Here is a 17,383-nt window from a genome sequence, read left to right as displayed (position 1 = left end):
GCGACACGTTATCGCAGACTACCAAAATAAACACAAAGCCCGTCCTCGGTTCACTATCGACAGCTTCGAACCCAGAGATCCAATTTTTTACAGCCACATCACCGGAGCTAGAGCACCCCGTAAACAAACAAATACAACTTGTACTTCGATTAAAATGGACATTTTTTCCAATGTTTATATAAATTTAAACACGAAAGTTGCCGAACTATTACGGTTTTGCCATAAATCTGGGTCAGTTATTCATTCTGAGGGTACCTACCTCAACCGTCCCAGAGCACCCAACGAAGAAGGCTTGTGCCGATCTGTCAGTTTCGTTAGTGACATGAGCCACTTACCTTTCGTATCTGAGATGCATTTCAATGGCCCTGTTGATACAGACGTTACCAGAGTCGCCAAAGACCTGGTGATTTTTCAACCAGGTCTTGACGTTGATCCTGGAATGGCTTCAGTCTCGCATTCGCAGTCTTTCATTTTAGATTTTGATAATGGCATTAATAGTCTTTCCATGTAATTTCGGACATTCAAAACAGACTTTTTGTTGTTCTGTACTAGTTTGGGTTACTCTTGAGAGATGATTCGATTTCAATTGGTTATCCTAGTTGAACCTATAAGAAATAACAATAAAAAGTATAGTATTCGTATTCTTGACCATCAAAGAATATTTTCGCATTTCAAATTGAGTCTAAATAGAGAGAAAAAGACAAGAAATTCATCATACACGGTCATCAAATAGTACCATTACCGTACTTTTTTTTTTTTTTTTGCTATAATTTGGTCGGTGTCGATCGACTGATTGACACCCACAGGGAGAGAAATTTCCATATTTGGAAGTACACCTGCTGAGAAGGTATGTCCGGTTTCGCGGATTTGATACCCAAAAATCAACAGAATTCCGGACAAGCCCATAGAGGAGCTCCCCGGGGAGGGGAGAGCTTCAAAGTCAGACTCAAAAATTACGTAAATGATAGACCGTTGTAGATCATTTTCTTTGGTTTTCTCCGAGAATCATTGAATACGGTTTGATCGGTCTGGCGAGCATTTGCGTTTTCTCGTAAATCGAGAGAAGACAGCTAACACGGAGCCAGTAGTCATCTGAGTCCCGAGTCCTTTAGCTAAACTTTGATTTGTATACAGTCTGGTCAATTGAACGAATTTCGAGATGACTCTGATTTTACATAATCTGAGATTGGATGGAACAAAGTATCTAGTTCGTTGGCAGATCTTGCGTAGACTATTCAACGGCATGTTGAAGTATAAGTTACATGATGATTCTGATGGACTTTGTGTATGTATAGTAAACGGTGAGAAATGATGGTTGACGCCGATGCGCTGACAGTATATAACCAAATGGATTATTACTATTGTTTCTTGATGGGCTATCCTGTTCTGTGGCGCACTAAACATATCGGGTTGTATGGCATCTGTGAAAGGCGATGAACGCACCGTGCGAAGGTTCGGATATCCTTCGGTAGACGAGTTTGGAGTGCGGACGTTCCCATATACATAGACATTCCCGTCTACAAATACAATTCTACAGTCATCGGGTACGTCGGTATATTCCAGGGTCACAAGATACGTCTACGGTAAATCAATTGATTGACGACACTTGCTCTGCATTTGATATATTAAGCTCCAGTAAAACGTTTGTACAGTGACATTGTTATGTCTAACAGCAAAAGTCGTGTGGTGTTTGGTGCGTATTTTATTGGAGTGCTCAAATCCTTTTCGTCTCATTTCTCTGTCCGTATTGGTGACCTGTAAGTTGGCAATGTGCCTTTTAACATGACAGAAGAACAAATTGTGATTATTTTCAAGGCTGTTGGTCAGGTTGTAGGATTTAGGTATCGTATTTCGTATTCTTGTTCGGGAGAGGTTACAACTAAACTCTATACACTCTTCTATACAGGCTCGCCTTCGACAGAGACACAGAAAAACCAAAAGGTTATGGCTTTTGTGAATTTGCAGGTACTTCTATCTCGCTTCTTCCTGCCTATCAACACGTATTATGTCTGATCTTTAAGTTTCTCTTTTATTCATTCCTACACTACTTAATGGGATGCGATTATATCAACTCTGTTGTCACGATTGTCTTGTATGTCTCAAATACACCCAAACGCGTGAGTGTCGAATTTCGAATTACTTAACTTACCCAGAATTAACCTCACTCCTCATATCCACGAATTACAACAATGTGCCGCATCCTTTTTCGAATGATACATTCTTCGTGAAACCCAATATATTTCAATGTGTGTACAACGCACTAATCATAACAAAAATCAAATCACGGCTTGTTCTTGGCTCGATTACCTCGAATACTGCGACCGTTATGGTTATGTGTATACCCTATATCCATTGAAATCTCCTTGATGTGAAATCCTTTTACCCGCGCAATCAGTTATACTTTACTGTTATGTGCGTATCAAACTTTAATTCGCGACCCCATCCCGTTGTCCTTGTATATCAACACCGAAACTGCAAACTGCATTGTCTCTGCTTCAATATCTACCACACGTACGCGACACTTGTCTTTTCATGTCAAAGATCACGAGACTGCTCTTTTGGCTGTTCGTAATCTCAATAATACGGACTGCGGAGGTCGTTCATTGCGTGTCGATTTGGCCGATTTGGACCCTCTTCTGGAAGGAAAAACGACTGTTAGAGGCCGTATAATGGATAGGGGTTACACTGGGTCATCCGAATACCGTAGCCGAATGCATTTGGATGCAAATGACGGGGGTAAAGGGCAGTGGAATGACAATGATACATTTTTAGCGAATATCCCACCTGGGATAACCATCCCGAGTGGTGTTTCAGCACTTGACCACATTAAATGGATCGTGGCTGAGTTACCGGAGAGTAAAGTTCGCGAGGCCCTGGCTCAGATGAAGGTGAGCAACGGAATTTGAGTTTCTGTTTTAACGTCATTGTTTGCGGTGTTTTGTATTGATTGGAACCTTTGTCTTTTTCATTTTCAGGCTTTCGTGATCACATATCCTGAAAAAGCTCGAACGCTGCTCATTAGGTACCCACAGCTAGCCTACGCACTTTGCCATTCCCTCGTACTGAATCGATTTGTTGATCCAATTATGATTGAACGTATGCTCGCTTCCTCGCGACGACCCGCTGCGGCTGGTAGTTCTCTAACTCAATCTCCAATCGACCAAGGACCAACAGGTTCAGATAGCCAATACCCACTGTATACGCCATACTCCCCATTGCATGGCCTGCATTATTCCTCAAGTCAGTTGATGCCAACGACACGGGAGCAATCGTCGATTGCCGTAAAACCCCATGCGCATGCCCAATATCTCCTTGAGTTACATAGGATCTGCCACGACCCGTCGTTGTCGCCTTGTACCTCCCCACTTACACTTGTCGAACCTCCGTTAATAAAGCAGCAACAACAGCTTGCGCAAATAGCAACGGCATTTGTGGAGATGGATCCAGAACAACAACGTGTGAGTGTTTGTTTACTGACAGGTTGTCTTATGTTTCCTCATGACTTGTTCCGTTTTACATGCAATTTTCTCTATTCTTTTCAATTACACTGTTGTGGTTGTGAATGGGAATATTATAGGCTATATCGATAGTGTTGGGTATGACTCAGGAACATATCGACAACATACCCGAACCTGCAAAGTCGCAGATTGTGCAGGTGGTACGTTGTGGTCCATATCCCTTTTTTTGAATGGTTCTGAACAAGCCCTCTTTTCCATTAAATTTTAGCGCAGTCACTACTTATCACTGGCGGGGAGAGCGACGTGAGTGTGTAATGTGGCACGACTTGGTTAGATCTATTGTTACCTTCTTTTGTTTTTACCCTCGTCAAGCCTGACGATACAAATGTTTCACTTTCACTGCTGGCGCTCATCAATTTTTACGTCGTAAAAACGATATGTGAAAATGATAATAATATACCGTTCGCCTTTATTTTCGTGCTCGCCAGCCGGCTCGCCCACCTCATCACTTAATATTTTTTATAAAAAAACTATATTATGTATTCATTTTCCTTTCTTACAATAATCTTCGAACCCTTTTATACATTTATCAATATCTTCCTGAATGCGTCTGAGTGCAACCAATGTCTGATGTCCCATTTTGCACTTTTCTATTTCGGCCAGATAAAGCCTATGTGCTGCGTCCTGTTACGAAATGTCAAGCAATTCTTGAAGAGCTATGACATCGGCATGTAGCCCTAATTGCGCCAAATCCTGAGTGCCAATAGCCTTTCAGATATGTCCAATTTTAAAATCTGTATAGAAAAGCGGATGCTTACAGAAGGTTTGGTGGGAGAAGTAAATGTGCCTCCTTTATGGGATGCGGCGGTCTCCATATGTGTGTTTTCTTCCTTTTCAAATGCGAAAGTCAGTACAATAGACACAGGACAAGATGAGTATATAGTACCGATGCCATTGTCCTTTCTAAACCCATCCTTTTTTATGTTCATAGGATTCAAAAGAAAGAAAAAAAAACGATTTATGTCTTCAACCAGATGGCAAGGCACCAAGTACTCTTGACCACCTGGACCACTAATCAACCTATAACCTCTCGGAACTGGCGAAATCAAGATGACACTAGTAGTAAGAGTTTTTTTGAGGAGGCATGTCAACCAGACAATCGACCTTACAAATTGATTGAGCAGTGCAGAGTCAATGCTGATCGAGCATGCCGGCGTCAGCCGCGAGAAAATCATTTTAGCTTGTCAGACATTACAATTCTATCTTTCCGCTACGATACAACCTCAAATCCAAATCCTTCCATAATGTCTGAATCCACTGAGCTCCAATCTATCCATAATCTATCAACGTTCCAGGAGGCGATAAAGATACTTGATCAAAAAATTCGGAAGAGCCTTGTCGATGGTGATGTTGCTAAAGTTATGGATTCGCACTTGGAAACAGCAGTGAGTTATATTCTTTTTACATGTTGACCATACACCGAGACAACAATTTAGAAAGCGGTTGCCACAACCTGCGGTCGCTTCAAGGAGGAAAAAGAAAAGCCCCAGTATAACTTCCTTTTCGCCTTTCTGAGTGCTTATGGACACGCTTTCCGCAAGAGAGAGCATCGCAGCCACGAGTTTCTCGAATACTGCCAAAATCTGCAACGTGAGATCGATGATCCGCACGATGAACCAGTACAGAAGCCCACATTAGAAGGCAAGGATGACCAGCATTCAGAAGTGCACGTTCGCCAAAATGTGGATGGCGAGGGCAGCCGAATTCGCCAAGACTCTGAGGGTCCAAGACGCACGACAAGAAAGTCTCGACACCAAGTCGCCAATAAGCGCTCGCGGTCTAGTAGCGCTGAGAAAACCAAGACAGTCGCAGAGACAATCGTCAACGACAGTGCAAACCATTCCGCACTCATTAGAGAACCGTCACCTCCACTTAAGAAACGTCGAGTGCAACAGGCCAGGCAAGCCAGCCCCGAACTTCCACCACCAAAAACACTTGTATCTATTGAAAACTCAAGCGACAACAATAACGAAGATGGATATGTTCCATCAGATATTCCCTCTAATATCAATCCGCCAGACACTCGTGTTATAGCACCTGCACCCTCGTCGGACACTTCATCTGGAAAACGAATCACACGAGCCATGGCAGCAGTAGCAAAGGGTCCAACGTCTACTGAAAACTTTGGTCGCAAACTTACTCCAGAACCCGCCCCACATTCCAACGTTAAAACGAACATAAAGGTGCAAGGCCGCTCTGAAACAAAGCAGGATCGCACACCTCCTGTTCCAACCAACTATGTCCATCTCCAACCCTGCGCTCAGTGCGCAGATCGCAATATTAATTGCCGTGTCACATATAAAGGGTACTCTTGCTTTTATTGTGGTTCGCATCGGGTTCGCTGTGACAATCGAGGGGATACTATTGTGAGGAGGCTGCCTGAGGCGAACGAAGATATCACAGGTCCTGTTGAAGAAGCTAGAAAACATGGAAAACCATTGCATCGCCAAAAAAGGCCTAAACGCGAAACCGGCTCACCTGAACCAGATGAAAATTGTGGCCATCACGACCCTCAACATCACTCGCCGGCGCTGAGAGATCCAAAGCACAGCAATGGAAAGCAACCTATATCCGAGCAGACCGCAGACCTCAATTCTTCCCAAACCAACCAAGACAAACATCCTATGGGTAAGGTACATTATCAGTTTGTCTACACTGAGGCTAAGATCAAAACAGAGAACGTACTCAAATCATGGGAAGCCATACCAAGGTACACCGCACCACCCAAAGCATCGTCTAGCTCACTTCCTCCCGAGAAATCTGCGAGAGCGGCTAAAGACATTGGTAAGAATTCATCCAGTATTATGCAAATTGTATGCTTACATCTTTGTAGAAGAATTTGCCAGGAATTGGGAAGCATGGGTGGCAGAAGATATGGCGCGAAGTGAAGCTCGTGCTCCAGCAGGCCCACTACCTACACGGCCGACATATATTCGCAATTGGGAAGACAACAAAGCAGATGCAGATAATGAAGCTTACCCTAATGAAGATCGCCTGGCCCGATTAGAGAAGAATATCACTAAGATGAACAAAGTCATGAAGCGAATCGACAAGCAATTGGCTAATCACGACCATGGCTTCGACTATATTGCAGCGAAAATGGCGTTTTCCATGGCTGCTATAGACATGCTCTCAAACAAATTCGAAGTCCTGCATTCCTATCATAGTGATGTCCTTCATAAATTAGTCGGTGTTGAAATAACGATGGAGAACATGCACGATGATACCTACCACAGAGGGGAAGAAGGTCCCTGCCCATTTCGCCGCGGGAGTACAAAGGACCAAGGAATTCAAACTGACTCTCAAACCAAAATTCTTGACAGCAAAGGACTTTTCTCTAAGTCTTCGGGCAAGGTTGGTGATGAAACCGGGATTGGCGAGAACGGTGAAGAGAGCGAGAACGGCGAAGAGGGCGAGAACGGCGAAGAGAACGAGAACGGCGAAGAGGGAGAGAACGGCGAAGAGGGCGAGAACGGCGAAGAGAACGAGAACGGCGAAGAGGGCGAGAACGGCGAAGAGAACGAGAACGGGGAAGAGAACGAGAACGGGGAAGAGAACGAGAACGGCGAAGAGAACGAGAACGGCGAAGAAGGCGAGAAGGGCGGACAGGACGAACAGGGCGAGAAATTTGGTGATAAGGATTCGGATTCCTCGGCGGAGATTGATGCTGATAAGATGCCCTACATTCCTGTTCATTCGCGGGAAAAGTTAGAAGCCAGCCAACACCAGTGGTATGGAGGTACTTCGGATCAACCCATTGACATTGACTTTTGTTTGTAATCTATCTATTATCGTGCAACAAGCAATCGATGTGCTAAGACGCACGGGTGAGCGTTCCTCACCTTTCTACACTAGGATGTCTACTATGTACTAAGTACTAATTGACATTGACTTTGGACAATGTAATCCCGCTTGCCATCACATCTCGCCCAAAGACACTGAACTCGCCAAAGACCAGACTGACGTCGCCACCAACTTGAGAACATCAGATCAAGAAGGGACCTCGCATGCAGAGTCAAATGTGGCTGAGGTTTTTGGCGAAGAGGACGTTTCGTCAAATCTGGAAGCTCGCCACGGCGAAGAACCCACCGATGGCAAGATGAAAGATGAGAATATCACAGCAACACTATCCACAAACAATCTCAGTCTTGTCAAATTCATGCATTCAAATTTCCGCGAACCCCACCCTCACACCACACCTTCAACATACACCAATGATGATCTGGTTCGCCAGGTGGTTTCCAAACCCCAATCCTGTCATCCACTTTCCTTATTTCTCAAATAATCTTCTTCCTTTTCCCAGACGAGCACAGGAAGACGATGACGACGATAGGATAGAGTATTAGACTCTTCAAACGATGAGTGTAAAACATGTAAATTCACCATAATACAACCTTTCTGTTGAATCTACAAAAATTCACTACTAACTATGAGAATTTTACTTTCGGTCCGCTTCCCTTGTACCTGCAGTTTCTCGGTCTCTTTTGCAGCCAGATCGTCTGATGTAAGTGCCTTTTTGTTACTCTTAGCATTAGTGGTGGTGGTTTCCTTTCCATTTCCATTTTTCTTCTTAACTGAAGGCACGTCGACAGAATCGACGTTTGCCAAGTTCTTATCCTATTTCCAGTCGTTCGTCATTGGAATTTGAGAGGCTTCTGCATTGACTATTGCTTTCTCTTTAGATTGGGATGCCGCTTATCCTTCCCTGTAAGAGGCTAGAATCCATGAATAGTTAGTTGATTACACTGCTGGAGGCCATTGATATACGCGAAATAAAAACGAATCAAATACATGTTTTGTATATTAACATCTCGTTTTGTTTTTGACTTTTTTGAGAAATATGCTTCGGAAATCTACAATAGGACAACTTAAACATTAGTGATTTCATTCTTTTCAGTCCAGTCTTTGTCTTCAAGTTAGATGGAGCTATTACAATCTTATAATATACTGGATGCTGCCCCTCCTAAACGACATGTCTGATAAATTCCAACGGAATTGATCACAAGGACTCGTATCTGCCGTGCGTAGCAACGGCTCACCTTACAAGTAGGGTTACAAGAGTTAGGTAGCGTTGCTAGATTTTCTTCGATAGCCAGCTAAGCTTTGAGAACGTACAAGGAGCGGAGAGAAACCAAATTTTCGAGGGTAAATTTCCACTACCGCTTTCACAGACTGCCCGACTACTTATATACTAGTTCTATTTACGAATTTTTATCTACCGGCTTCATGAACAAACAAAACACTGCTACCCGGTTGGTTGTAAGTTGAGTAACTCTTGTGTGATAGATACAAGGACGAGTGTGATAGGTAGATAGTGGAGGAAGATGAAATTGTGGAAAGGTATTGAGAATGAAAATGGACGATAAAACATTGGGATGGAAACGCCAGACAGGGGATGGGTGTGATTTGACTGACAAGCGCGCGGCGTGTTCTCACATGTTTGGCAGGGTTTGGGCGCCAAGGTGCTGGACTTCGTCGTTTTGTGAGTCTTGCATTCTGGGTGATTCATACAACTGCTAAGTCGTTGTTCCGCTCGCAGGAATTTAGCGGTTCCTACAATAAGGTAGATGTTGTCATTGACCCATGCCCGATTTACATACGTGGCAACAAAAGTATACGTCATACAGAATTTACCCAGTGTCTCCCCTTCATCATGAATAAACATACATCAGTCAGTGTCAGATTATGGCTTCCAGTTTGAAATGGTTGCGTGTAATCGCAGCTGGTTGCGCTTGTCCAATTGAATGTGTGTATTAATTTCCCTGAAAGATCTTTAAAGTTGTAATTTTAAACAAAATATCAAAAATACTCACCCAACACATACCTCAATACCAAAAGGTACATTCATCACCCAATGCAATCCCAACCTACTATCAAACACAGTCTCCAACAGACCAACTGTAAATGTCGATCTCTCCTTTGTACCCGAGCCTTTCCGGCGATGGCAATTCCCTCTGCCCACGGAAACTAAAAATAAATTCATTGAATGCGCCGCACTGCACGGTGACAGACAGGTGAGTTTAAAAAAAAGTAACACACATCAGAATGATCAGATATATCGGATCCGAACAGCGATTGAACAGCGTCACAGTCAAATTGGCGGATACAAGAGGGATCGTAAAGTTGAACTTGAACTTTCCCTTGCCCCTCTATCATTCCCCAACAGACAATAAGCCCTCCCATATCTTCCAGAAATGCAAACAATTCAGAGCAAGACAGAGACAGGCCAAGTACAACAGTACTATTCACCACTATGTACAACACACTAACAGTGCATGACATAGGGCGAGCGTCAGCTAAAAGCCATGCTTAACTCAGTATGCTTGAATAATGACCAAGCAGTCTCGGACATCGTCGTTAGTATTTCCAATACTATTCATGCACATTATCCTCATTGCTTCACAGAACGACATCATTAAAATTGGGCAGGATTGCTTAACATTGGATTTGCCACCTTCTCTTCAAGTTGAACAACGGAAATTGTTTCGTCAAACGGTGGGCACGGACTATGTGTTTAATTTGCATGGACCTTTACTTACTACAGTTTTTTTTTTTTTTTTTTTCCTACAGGTATTAAAAGCATACCCCGATATTTTTAACCACTCACTGCAAAATGATCAAAGTGAAAGACTTGATCTTGTGGAGCAATACATAATTGAGAGACTTGAGATGGCGCGCTATAATGTACGGAAGCGTAAAGGGGTGAGTAAATAACGGCCCTTCATCCTTTTTTTACCAACTAAAGGTGTACCCAACCCCCAATTCATTGAAGATGCCCGGACCAGCCCGTAGTAAACTTACCCTTCCTGAAATAGTTCCGTTGGTTTCCACATCGGCGAGTTCCTCAGATTCACGATTAGAGGAGAACGTCAATGGTATGTATGGTAATTTCATCATCCCAACCAGAGTTAACAGTGAGACTTCCAGCCTCATCGTCAGCCAATACCGTATCCCGCCCACCGTCGCGTTATGACTCGAATGAAAATGATGCAATTGCATCCTTTCTCGACTCCTGTTCCCCTTCCATGATACACCTTTTGCAGGACTTTCATGCCTTTGGGATTACAAAGCAAGAAATGATTTACGCTGTTTCTCGATGGACCCCCGACTATATACACGGCTTTTTGCACAGATTCGCCAATTTTTCCCAGACCAAGATGACAGAAATGGAAATCGAGTTATTACAAGCTCATTTCCTTCACTATTTCTAGGGTAAGACCACTTTTCGACTTTCCGAGCATATGCGAACCGAGCAGGGTCAGGCGAACTTGGTGCCTCTCTTTCTCTTACCCAGATTACACGTCTTGTATTTCTCACCGGTCCTACATTTTCTTGAATCAACCATGTTTCGCTTGACAATATCTCTTGTATTATCGGTAATTTACGTAGGCTATGTAACTTACTTAGCTTCTGATTTTGGTTCTTTGCTTTATAAATTCAGCCTGTCTTCTGTTTATCCTTTACTTGTTCAGAATAGTATTCCTTCTCTCTCTCTTTCTACCATCATCTCGAGTTTCTGTTGCTTGTACGTATACTCTACAACATCCCTCTGATACACAGAAATTTACAATTCCATCGAGTGTGTTAGTCTTTTCCAGTGTAACAGTGTGCTGTATGGTAAGACACAAGGAAAGGCCGTACTGTGGTCAGTGGTGCATGTCGATCCGTCGAATAGATGTGTGTATGGTCACACCTCAGCGGGTCCGGAGTATGTGTATCTGGTGTGCACAGGCTACAGCTCAGCGGACCCGGGGAACTGAGCGTCTGGTTTTCGTATTCAGCGGACCCAGGTTTTTCGCCCCGGTGTAAGCTAGTACGCCCATAATGGGGCGAAATGCAGCGAGCACAAAAAAAAAAAAATTAAATACTCTGTACTCTAATACTTCTATTCTATTCTGTCTAATGTTACAGAGGGCAAGAGATAGTTTGGTTAGGGCTTATTTTTGACGTCTTTGCCTCTTGGAAGGGAGCCCATTCAGATGGTTACTACTGCCCAATGAAAGACTTTGATCTTCATGAATATTGCTCGAGGCTGGTGGACGAGACATGACGTTTGAGGTACCTTGCAGTGCTGTGTTAGCACTATTATCCGTCGTTTGAGCGAGCCGTGTAATACCTTGAAACAACGCCCCCAGCTCATTTGGCGAAGCATTATGGCGAGGTGAATGGTTATTGGGTTGGTTAGTATTTTGCCAAAGTGCTGCAATGTCATTTGGGGACTGTGCAACGTAGGCACTAGGGCTCTCCGACAGCTCTGAGGCAGGTTTTAAGTCCCTGAAAAGCTCTCCTAATTCGTCCGGTGATGAAATATAACAGTTTGGATGATACGTGGGTGGTGTATCTTCTGTAAACCCTGAACGTTTATTGGGGGTCTGGGCCTCTGACCTCTTCAAAGGCTCTGGATTAGGTAGGATGTCCATAAAGAGTTCGCTTAATTCATCCGTCGAAGCAATGTGGCGAGATGGGTAGCATTTAGGCGTCGAATCCTCGCGCATTGTTGTACACTCTTGCGGAGACTGAGTTCCAGTATACTCGACATTTGAAAATGGACCTGAAGGTGGAAGAATACCCCTGAAAAGATTTCCTAACTCATCTGGTGAAGGATTAAGGTGAGGCGCATAGATTTCCGGTGAGGATTGGCGAATTACGTCGACTTGGGGTGTGATTTCCTTGTACAATGTTGCAGGCACATTAGAAGGCCGCGTTCCATTAATATCAAGATTGGGGTACAGGCCTGCAGGTGGTAGAATGTCCCTGAAAAGATCTACTAAATCATCTGGTGAAGGATTAAGGCGAAGTGCGCAGATTTCCGGCGAGGATTGGCGATCTACGTTAATTTGGAGCGTTACATCCTCGTCCCGCGTTGAACGTACATCAGAAGGTCGCGTTGCAGTAATATCAGGATCGATAGAGAGGCCTGAGGGCGGTAAAATATCATTGAAAAGTTCTCCTAAATCATCTGCCGAAGGGTTCAGGCGAAGTGTTTTGATTTCCGGCGAGGATTGGCGATCTATGCCGAATTGGGGTGTTATTTCCTCGTATAATGTCGCGAGCACATTAGGAGACTGTATCCCCAGTATCTCCATATCAAATGATCGGCCTGGAGTTGAAGGGATGTCCCTGAAAAGATCTCCTAATTCATCTGCCAAAGGAATACGGATGGGTGGGTGGAATTCGGGCGAGTAACTTTGGATAGGTTCTTGGATATGGGGCTTTATATCCTCGTACAACTCTGCCATTTCATCGCGGGACCGTGCGCTAGCAAAACCTGGTGATAGTGACGCTTGCATAGAAAGATCGCCCATTTCTTCTGGCGAACCACACGAGATATCAGGACCAGAATGGGGCGGTACAGTTTCTACAGGCACGGTGCCTTGATCGGTTTGGATTGATTCTGAGCGGTACAGCAGTGCAGGGGACGGAAGCGGGGAGAGACTGTAATCATCATCCAATTCTGACGGTTTCCAGTCTTTCGAACGGTGTTTTGAATCCCGAACCAAAGGCGGGTCATTGCATGACGTCGCACGTTGAAATGCCGGTGTTGATATCCTATTCTTAGGTGTTTCGGTATCAACGCCGCTGGAACGCTATTCCTCTGCAGAAACACGCACCTATCAACATAGTCAACACCTCCAATCTCCGTAATATTGTTACCCATCTCGGTAATGCCCATTTTCCAATGGTCCCTATTCATCCCTTCGGCCTTCGAAGCGTCATGCAGATTCCAGTATTCCTCTGCCTTTCTGAAAATGACACTCTGATGGCTCGTTTGAGCTTCAGTCATTACCATAATTGTTCGCCGAGCGTTCTGAAGTGGTTCAAAGAGCATTCGCTCTCCTGGTGTCATGGCAAACGAGGATGGAGTGATATCGCTACCAAGAGACTCAATAAAACGATGTTTATTTTCTATTCCTATTAGTTTCCTGTGGTGTGATAAACACTCGCCGATTGAACCATCGTCTATGACAGATCGCCAACTTGGCCTGAATTCTTCCCACCACGGTCTTTTGTAGCTCGCTACTACTTCCCCACGGTCTTCATCGCGTGTTATGTTAAGCGCTTGCACGAACTCGACGTTGAATTGCATGGGTAGATCCTCTGGAGCAATTCTCCCTAAAGAAAATGCCAACGAACGCAGCGTAAATGGTACATCAACAACTTGTCCCATTGATGTGATCAAGCCCACGTAAGTCAAAAAGTAATGCTGTAAAACCATTAGTAAAAGGTATCCCATTAATTGAGTTACTAACCAGTTCTTTTCGTAGGCATTTTTGGAATGGAGCTTGATCTTCCATCGGTTTTTTTAAAATCTCGTCCACCGCTCGTTTTAATCGTGATTCCCCATAGTAGACGAGCTCTTGTATGTGTTCGCGGTACTGCTTTGCCGATTCAGATGCAAAACCATGTAGATCGAAAGGATCGATTGAAGAAAACGTCATGGACGGTCACCGCAGATGTGTTGGACTTTTTCAAGATTCATGATTCAATTTTTTTTACGCTGAACCATATCTATTTTTAGATTAACCCCTTTTTATAGCCAGGCTTGGTAATACGAAATAGGTAATCTGTTCGCCTCGCCAAGTCACCCCACATGGCTGCTTGGCGATTGGCATAGGCTGCTCGCCCCTTTTGTACCACGTCATTAGCAGAGGCATCACCAGCCATTGCCGCTACTGCACTGTTCATCCACTATTTCTCCTTTCGTAGGAAATATCTCATCGTTCAGTCCATTTCGTACCCAAGAAGCATAGCCTCTTCTCGCCATCTGTGGAACTGTGCTCTGGCACGTAGCCAATGGACCCGTTTGACTTGGTGTGACGTTCCGGTCTGTTTCCCACACCCCGATAATCCTCTTTTTTATCTTATCTTTAATTTTCGTTTCTGTGGACTTCACCTTCGCTCCGTCCACCCGATACACGCACCCCGTTAGCTCATTTTCTTCATTCTATGTTCCTAATCCTTCATTCTATTCCCCTTGAAACTGACTTATACTCCACCTTCATGTGTTTCCCAATTAACCCTCTTTTATCTTTTTCTTCGTCTACTTCTTTTGGACACCTTATCCTTTACAGTATAAATACAGCTATGTAGTAGCTACAGAAAAGCATCGAATACAGAGTACTTTAACCTGTCTATTCGACCTCTAAGCTTCCTTTCGAAACCTTTTCCGTGTGCCGCTACGGAACTGCTATTACTCTCCGAGCCACAGTTGTCACTAGCGTCACACTTGGAACAAGGTAAGTAAAAATATCACTTATATTAAGGGATGGATTACGAACATTCTATCAGTGTTTCTGGATCTGTATCCTCCAGGTTAAAAGGTCCATTATCAGGATCGCCAATTCTTATTTCGCCGTTCTCCGCCACAATGTTGGGCCCATGCCTAGAAACCCTGAAAGACTTCTCCGTATTTGCGGCGAGTAGTGGCATGGAGAACGGACATGTTCTGGCGTGTGAGCCTTTGCCGAATCTCAGCGAAATGAATTGCAGGTCACCTCAGGTTGGAGAGGGTGATGCAATTCAGGCGAGCATTGCTATGGCAAACGTCGGTCGCGGGACTTGGCGAGGGTGATGCGATGCAGGCGAGCATGCCTTTGACGAATGTTAACACCTATGACGACGCAACATGTAAGGAGTGCCTGGATGAGCAGTGTCCTAACGTCATTCTGCGTTTATTTATATCTCCGAGTCCGATGTATTGCCATGCCTGAAAAAATGCAGACCGTAGGCATTGCGTACTAGGGCGATGGTGGTGTAGTAAAGAGGGAACACAACTCCAACAGACAAGTACAAATAACCAGCGCGACCAGATAGGAAGCGGGAGGTCCAGCACCAAACAAGGAAGTAAAGGCAGGATCCCAGGATGTTCCATGGCAGTTCAGCCAGAATTTGGGCAATGATGTGGGCGGTCCAGCTGTACATTCCGCTTGGGTGCTTCCTGACCTCGTAGATAGTACGGGTAGCGACGAAGGGAACTTGCAACATGTTCACCAACGGTTGACTGTAGAAATATTGGTCAGTTTCGTGAACTCAACAAAGTAATTGAAACCAACTTCAAGACGAGAAGCATGTAAACAGTCTAGTAAAAGGAGGTTATGAGATCGAAGATCAAATCCTAAAACGAACAAGACTTACACATATACAATTCTGAACGTTTTGTATACTGTCCTGGTTCTTGAGAAAGACAGACCAATGAAGAAGCCACCAGCAACATTGAGGATGAGCTTGGCGATGCGGTAATGGTCAGCAGCTCCTTGTTTAAATGACAAGTTCGATGACCTGGTTGCGCCATGGGGTGGGGTATTCAATCCTGAGATCAGTTTCAACAGCAGGTTGACTTCGTCCAATTGTATGGATCTCCTGGATTTCCTGCTCAGTCCTGACTGCCTCGGGGAGCGTTTCCAAACTTCGTGCCAGTTGATGCTGCTGAAGGCAGTCGCTCCGGCACCAATAACGTCCAACATATATTCGGCACTAGAAATTAGACGGAGATAGATCAGGATAAGGCATCAGTGTAACGGTTAAAAATAACGCACGGATTTTCTTCAGGAAGACATGGGCGAGCACCGTTGGAGTCGAAGTAGTGCAGCAAAGTTTCAGCATTGTGTCCAAGGTCACCGAAGTAGACTGTTTAGCCACCCTTCTCCTCAACAAAAGGAAGCGATCGAAGACCTGGTAAATTTTGGTCAGTCAAGGTACAATAAAATTGTGTCAAACGACGTACATGGAACAATTCAGCGAAAGGTTTTTTGACAAAAAAAAAAATCATTAAGATGGCAAAGAGGTACATCACCGCAGAAGCTCACTTGATGAATCCTAATGAATAAGACAGATCAGTATATAAATAATTGATAATAGCTGCTTACCTACGTGCATAGGATAGCCTGGCTTTGTTCGGCCAAGCTTCGCAAGAAGGCAACAATGTTCCAGGCACTCTGAGAGTCAAGACCAGATGTGGGCTCGTCAAGGAAAAGCAAATTCTGGGCTATCATAGAATAATTAAGATGCATGTCGACACGGGAGCTTCATAAACACGCATAGCGTGTACGAGAACCGCAAGCTCTAAATTTCACATTTGCTGTCAAAACTCCGGTGCGTGATCACCATCACAGACCCATACTGCCTCGGAGCTATCCATTGGCGTTCCTCCATTGCCTTCTTCAGCGCCGTGAATTAGCAGGACATTGGCATATTTTGAGTGTTTTTCTCCTCTACAACAGTTTTGACGGGCCAAAATAACCAAATCTACGCGTATAGGGTCCTACGTAGTCAGGTTAAACCATTTTTTGACCAAATTATGTATGGTCCTGATATCATTGACGCAAACGTCTGGAGATCTGAACATGTAGTCAAGTCGACGCTTCACCGAGAGTGAGTAATTCTGTGTTAAACCAACTGCCGTCAGTGTTAGACAATGTATTGTCTATATACTAGCTTGAATAACATACATTTTTTTGCATCTATATACAATAATGTGAATGAGACTCCAACTTAAATTATCCACCGGGGCGGTGTCAAGTCAACTCGTCGAGCTGTAAACGACGAAATTCAGCTTCATAAAACTCTGGCAAGTCAGAAATGCGTCCGTTTCAACGATTTAGCAATGCAATGGTGCTCTAGGGAGTCTTTATATTCCTAGAAGCTGGGATTTTGCAATTTATTCCACAGATTTCAAAGGTAGAAACGACTTAACAAGGTCTCCATACTGGGAAACCGATAGCTCGGAGGCAGTATGAATTTGTGATGGTGATTACGCACCTGAGTTCTGACAAGCGAATTCGAGATTTAGAGCTTGCGGTTCTCGAACACCGTAATAGCACCTTCACCGCGAGTTCGGCACCGATGGTGGTTCGTTTCCTTAGTTC

At 44.2% G+C, this 17,383-nt stretch overlaps 5 protein-coding genes across 5 annotated transcripts; 3 read left to right on the top strand and 2 right to left on the bottom strand.

Moving 5' to 3' along the window:
* Positions 1–1,782: 1,782 nt before the first annotated feature.
* JR316_0008476 (Cleavage stimulation factor subunit 2) lies at positions 1,783–3,773 on the top strand (the record flags this gene model as incomplete). Its single annotated transcript, XM_047894190.1, has 6 exons — positions 1,783–1,841; positions 1,907–1,965; positions 2,542–2,888; positions 2,976–3,464; positions 3,578–3,658; positions 3,732–3,773. 6 exons carry the CDS (start codon positions 1,783–1,785, stop codon positions 3,771–3,773), a joined length of 1,077 nt encoding a protein of 358 aa, XP_047747505.1.
* A 989-nt stretch (positions 3,774–4,762) lies between these two features.
* Positions 4,763–7,842, top strand: JR316_0008475 (uncharacterized protein; the record flags this gene model as incomplete). The annotated part of the gene is made up of 5 exons (XM_047894189.1): positions 4,763–4,903; positions 4,955–6,302; positions 6,352–7,290; positions 7,454–7,743; positions 7,822–7,842. 5 exons carry the CDS (start codon positions 4,763–4,765, stop codon positions 7,840–7,842), a joined length of 2,739 nt encoding a protein of 912 aa, XP_047747504.1.
* Positions 7,843–9,848: 2,006 nt separating this feature from the next.
* Positions 9,849–10,729, top strand: JR316_0008474 (uncharacterized protein; the record flags this gene model as incomplete). Its single annotated transcript, XM_047894188.1, has 4 exons — positions 9,849–9,878; positions 9,924–10,028; positions 10,089–10,220; positions 10,562–10,729. The coding sequence occupies 4 exons, from the start codon at positions 9,849–9,851 to the stop codon at positions 10,727–10,729; spliced, it is 435 nt and encodes a 144-aa protein (XP_047747503.1).
* A 726-nt stretch (positions 10,730–11,455) lies between these two features.
* Positions 11,456–13,957, bottom strand: JR316_0008473 (uncharacterized protein; the record flags this gene model as incomplete). Its single annotated transcript, XM_047894187.1, has 3 exons — positions 11,456–13,067; positions 13,130–13,722; positions 13,769–13,957. The coding sequence occupies 3 exons, from the start codon at positions 13,955–13,957 to the stop codon at positions 11,456–11,458; spliced, it is 2,394 nt and encodes a 797-aa protein (XP_047747502.1).
* A 1,095-nt stretch (positions 13,958–15,052) lies between these two features.
* Positions 15,053–16,528, bottom strand: JR316_0008472 (Brefeldin A resistance protein; the record flags this gene model as incomplete). The annotated part of the gene is made up of 7 exons (XM_047894186.1): positions 15,053–15,184; positions 15,258–15,519; positions 15,572–15,597; positions 15,662–15,992; positions 16,051–16,190; positions 16,325–16,334; positions 16,389–16,528. The coding sequence occupies 7 exons, from the start codon at positions 16,526–16,528 to the stop codon at positions 15,053–15,055; spliced, it is 1,041 nt and encodes a 346-aa protein (XP_047747501.1).
* Between the last annotated feature and the right edge of the window lie 855 nt (positions 16,529–17,383).

The sequence above is a fragment of the Psilocybe cubensis genome, chromosome 7 (assembly GCF_017499595.1).
Source record: "Psilocybe cubensis strain MGC-MH-2018 chromosome 7, whole genome shotgun sequence".
NCBI classification, from domain to species: domain Eukaryota; kingdom Fungi; phylum Basidiomycota; class Agaricomycetes; order Agaricales; family Agrocybaceae; genus Psilocybe; species Psilocybe cubensis.
The sequence above is the reverse complement of the archived record's forward strand: the minus strand, read 5'-3'. Positions and strand labels throughout refer to the sequence as shown.